Source organism: Gossypium hirsutum, chromosome A08, assembly GCF_007990345.1.
Source record: "Gossypium hirsutum isolate 1008001.06 chromosome A08, Gossypium_hirsutum_v2.1, whole genome shotgun sequence".
NCBI classification, from domain to species: Eukaryota; Viridiplantae; Streptophyta; class Magnoliopsida; order Malvales; family Malvaceae; genus Gossypium; species Gossypium hirsutum.
Genome location: NC_053431.1, coordinates 114,636,673 through 114,642,145, shown reverse-complemented (window position 1 = coordinate 114,642,145; position 5,473 = coordinate 114,636,673). Strand labels below are relative to the sequence as shown.

Here is a 5,473-nt window from a genome sequence, read left to right as displayed (position 1 = left end):
GAGCCTCTCTACAGCATCTACCTCGGCTTCTAGTACCCAGTCCACGAGTACCACATAAGCTCATTTTAATTTTAAATTAATCTTTATTAATAATTTTATGCAAATCAGTTTACAATTTCGATATTTATTAACAAATATTTTATGCAGTAAGGTTATCAGAGTATTCAGAGTTTGTTATCGCAAATCGCAGTTTACTATAGTTTTCAGTCTATACTACCTAAAGTGTTTTAATATAGTTTATTACCCACCGTAGTTTCATAGCATGCTAGCAGTATTTTCAGACAGATCCAAACAGAATTTCAGTATGTTCTAAGGATGCTTCCAAAAAATTCTAAATAGAATTTTAGAAACTTACAGAATCGGCGCTGAAAACTCGGTGTACAACAGTTTATCAAAAATTTCTCAAATCCTTTTATAAATTATTTCCCCAAACCATTCTTTTACAACCCAAATCCACACCCGAGTTTTGTAAACCTGGCTCTGATACCACTAAATGTAACACCCCAAACTCGGCCTAGACATTATGGCCGGTTCTAGCAATGTCACATGAGAGTGTTTTAAAAACCATTTCGAATCGGAAAAACCGTTCAATTTGTTATCTTTTTCCTAGTCGAAATTCATGTAACAGTCGAATTATTTGAAAACATTTCTTTATCGCGGAAGCTTTTGAAACCAATTTATTATTTATTTCGAAAACTCTTAGTTTATTTTAGGAAAACCACACTTTGGCGTTGTAGCTTATAAAAGATGCTCGCAGTCCAAAAAACCAAATTAAAACCAAAAGTCAAAGTCTAAAAATACATCAAAATATTTCCAAAATAATGAATAAGACAAAAGCAGTAAGTTTATAAACCATAATGTATGTCAGCGTGGTCACGGTTGAGTCCTCCACTGCACCGATCTGCCTACTGTTGGGGATTACCTGAATAAATAAAACAAATAAGGGTGAGTTTTCGCAAACTCAGTGTGCACATCCCTACAGTTCAGCATGCATACAGACAGATAACACAATACAGTCATAACTCGAGCCTAAACCCTTTTACAGAATCGGTATGGGCCTTGGCCCACTCAGAAACGGAATCAGATACAATCTTAGGGCTTTAGCCCATCTCAGATATAGCATGCATAACAGATCAGAATAACAGAAACATACTCACCAACCCTGCACACCAACTCCGTCCAACCCAACATACCATGTGGGGCTAAATCGACCCACCCATCCCTGCACACCAAATATGGGGATAGAATTAACCTATCTAACCCGACACACCATAGAGTACCATAATGCGACACATATAAAAAATATGCAGCTTAGCTGCCAGATAACAGGCTTATTAAGCCTTTCAGAAACTTCTTTCACTTCATCAAACCCACTCCGATGTAATGCATCATACAATATGGCATGCTATAATGCTGATAAACAGTTCATACATTTATTTCAGAACAGTTCAAATATTCATGCTAGGTATAACATGCTAACACATACATTACAGTATCATATCACAAATTAGGGATCTAAGTAAAACTTATCGACCCTATGACAGGTCATAGTCGACTTAGGAGACCCGTGCAACCTTACAGAATATTTCAAAAAATTGGACTCACACGCCTATCATGCCCGTGTGGCCCACATGGCCCAAATTGGCCTTGGCTGTGTGGTTTACATGACCTAGCCTAAATTCCCACACGCCCATGTGGTTCACCCGTGTGAGCCCACACGGCCCAATTGGTCGAGCTCGTGTCTCGCACACGGCCTCACCAGCCATCACACTATCGTGTCCATCGCGCCCGTGTCGTACACGCACAGCCTGGTTCGTCGACCACACGCCCGTGTGGTGCACATACGACCTACCATACGGGTGACCACACGCCCGTGTGGCGTCGACAGAGTGCTTCTCGGCTTTCGTCGAATCTCGTTTTTGGTGCATTTGGAGTACACACTTGATTTCGATTGAAGCTAAACCACACCCCAAGCACTCCAAAACCTAAATATTGTCAATCCAACACCACAATCAGTTTTACCTTGTAACAAATAAATCCCGAAAACAAAATATTTATCCCTGAAACGATGAACAGTTACCGTAGGACTTCGAGTCGATTCAATACGAAGTGGTATGAAGACAGCCCTAATTCTCGTTATGTGTCACTGTCAAAAACGTCAATATAACCCCCGTTAGAGTTCTAGAAAACCCATCTTACAAAATATCACAATTTCACTTACCGATACCGCACAAAGAATCGCCACAAGAGACGGGGAGAAGGTACAATTTCGGTAAAAGTAGAAGCAAAATTGGAAACAAATGAGATAGGGAAATTTTCGCAGGGAGAGGAGAGGTAAAATTCGGCAGGAGCAAGAAAAGAAAACTGAAAAGATATCAGCCAAAAATCTGATAACCCCTAACCCATTCCCCTTAATTCTCTTTACCAACTCCCTATCACTCAGACTTCCGGTAAAACACAAACTCTTAGCCAAAATTTGCAGTAAAAAATAATAACTCCGTTTAAACTCAAACCCAAGACCTCCCTCACACCAACACTCCACCTATCCACCAGACTAGCAGACCCATTCTTGCATATTTTAGTAAACAAATACTTATAAGCCTAATAACCAAAAACAAGGCCTTATTCAAATAAAAACCAAAATTTTTCCTAAACTAAAGCTTAAACTTAAGACCTCTCACACAAATTCATAACACTTAACCACTAAAACAAATACACACTTATATCATATTCAAACAGAACCAGAAATATAAATTTTGAGGCGTTACAACAATTGATATATTATACGCAGTTAACGTATATGTATACTTACCAACAACAACAATTTTGATCATTATCCTTCAATGGTGGACCCTAAGCCACTACTTACCAACTACAACAATAACGTAATTAATTACAAGTCACCTTAACATCGAGGTTTCTGTGGTGTACGGACACCAATGCTTTGCAATAAGTGGCCATACGTGGTCCCTTTGCAACAGGGCTAACCTCAGACATCAGCTTAATTGTTGAAAAATGCAAATCTCAACTACATGTGCTGTTTGTCTATTTGAAAATTTAAGAGCAACATGTTACCTATATCAGCAGTGGCAGGTCACCCAGCATTAGTTTGGGTCCTTGTCTTATAACGACCATTTTTATATTTTGTTTCAAAAAAAATTGGGAAGGAAAAAAATCCAATGGTTTTTGTATGTTAATGGATAAAAACGTGTCTGAAATTGTTATCAATATAACACAAGGGAGATATTTGTAGCTTGGTTAAACTGGTTAAATACTTATTACCACGATGACAAGTACTAGAGATCAGGTTTTATTGACAATTATATTTAATGAGTAATATGTAAGTATTACTTTCAATTCTTTATGAAGGGTCTAAATTTTTTATGACCGAAAAAAGAAAGATATTTTGGTAACTCCTAGAAAAATCAGATGCTACTTTTTTATATTTTAACAACAGATGTGTAGATTGAATGAAAACTCAACATTCATGGAAGTATATAAAAAAATAACTTTATGTGGGTGGGTGAAGGTCATAGAAGCTAATTAAATGCATAATTGGCAAAGCATATATTATGAACATAATATCTCAAACAAACAATGGTGATAAACTTTGTTTTAGAAACAAAAATGACAAGTTTGATATTAAATATAAAAAACCAATAAAATGAGCATTCAAAATCATGTTACCAAATACAAAAGGATATCATTCTCTTTATAATTTCTCCAATGGCATATAATCCATGCCTATATTTGGTAAGAAAAGATACAGCAATCTTAACTTGAACGTAAAGTATTGCCAACATTGTCGCTGTAATTTTGATAATTAATTTGCTTGAATTCAAGTACTATTTTTTGGATTTATATTTTATCTAAAGACTGTCTATACTTATAGGTATTGTTAATTAATTAAATAATTATACATAATATATTTTTAAAATTAAATTCACAATATCATCATCTGATTCACTAATAATGCATAAAATTATACACAATGAGTGCATCAAATGTTAAACTTTCTTACTAGCTAATTTTTTCCTTCCTCTATAACGAGGGACGTAAATACGAGCCCACAAATGCTTTCTGTTGACCAAGAATTTGGCTTTGGATTGCCCATTCAAAACCATGGGTATCACCAATGAAGTAGTGAAAACAATACGTCCGAACTGAGGTTCTTGTCCTGGATGACTAGTGTGTTCAATCACAACATCTTGCACCACTTCTCCCCAATTCCTGCAATGCAAAACCCAACATCAGTAACTACTTCACGTTCACTTAAACCATATATGTATGTATGTATGTATGTATGTATGTATGTATGTGGTTTAATTACGTACGAGGTAAAGAAGTGAAAGATTTCTTCCCTGCTTAAAGGGTGGCCTTTAGAGAATGTTATGAACATTGTTCTCGTATCTTCCGGCGTTTGGCCCGGTCGAAACTCATTGGCACCGGGATTCAAATTCGACACCTTCGTTGACTCGATATATTGATTCAGTTCCAGGCTTGGGTTCAAACTCGATTCACCAATGACCTGTGAAGTAGTAGAACCTTCTCCGAGGGGTCTAGCCGCTGGCTTCAAACCAGATTCATCAACTTCAATAGCAGCATTTTCGCCAAATATTTTGTCACAAACAGTGTCCATGATGTGAACGTAACGCTTGTACATAAACTCCCGATTGTAATAAAAGAACCTGAAATTCATTGGTTCGTCGAAAAGACCAAGGAAAACAGGAGTTTCATATGATTCATCGATTGGTGATGAAGCATTGGGCTGAATGAACTGTAAGCATTGCAGTGCCTCCTCGAAGAAAGCATCGATGGTGTCATCGTCATAAGAATGGATGATTCGAATGAGTTCATGGTAACCAATTTCTTCTAGCATGAGCCAAAGTGTCATTGCTGACTTAACCTGTTGCGAGTTTTTGCCCATTGAGATCACCATTCTATTGAAAAGGACTCTTTCAAGAGTGTAGAAAAGTAACAGGTCTACTAAAGTGCCTATTCCAGGCATGGTCCTATTATGGAGCGGGAAACAAGATTACAAGAAAAGTTAAACAGGGAAAACCAAACTGTTGCTGAAGAGTATTGTAGATTTTTTTTCTTTGTATTTTAGATTTGATTTATGTTATTAAATAAATAGGAATTGAAGGGGCTTGGAGAAGTAAATTTGACGCATTGGGAGTGAGGAATTAATTTGCGACTCCTTGGTTAAAGAAAATGCATTTACACTTCTGGTTAATTATTGCTGAAATGGAAATCTAGCTGAAAAATTCATGAACATCCAACCTTAAACATAATGAATTGGAAAATATAATTTACTAGATTATTCTTGCAATATCAAATTGAGATGGTAAAATTTACAGTCTCCTATAAAAGAAAATTCATTCATAAAATTAATATAAGTTAACTCGTTATAAGAACTCAATTAAGAATTTAGAAGTATATTTATGTTGAAATAGACAAGACGTATAAATAT

The 5,473-nt window shown here is 36.3% G+C and overlaps 1 protein-coding gene across 1 annotated transcript; it reads right to left on the bottom strand.

The window, feature by feature from the left end:
- Positions 1-4,007: 4,007 nt before the first annotated feature.
- Positions 4,008-5,008, bottom strand: LOC107934082 (uncharacterized). The gene is made up of 2 exons (XM_016866426.1): positions 4,335-5,008; positions 4,008-4,230 (listed from the first exon to the last, which is right to left on the bottom strand). Exons 1-2 carry the CDS (start codon positions 5,006-5,008, stop codon positions 4,008-4,010), a joined length of 897 nt encoding a protein of 298 aa, XP_016721915.1.
- Positions 5,009-5,473: the final 465 nt, after the last annotated feature.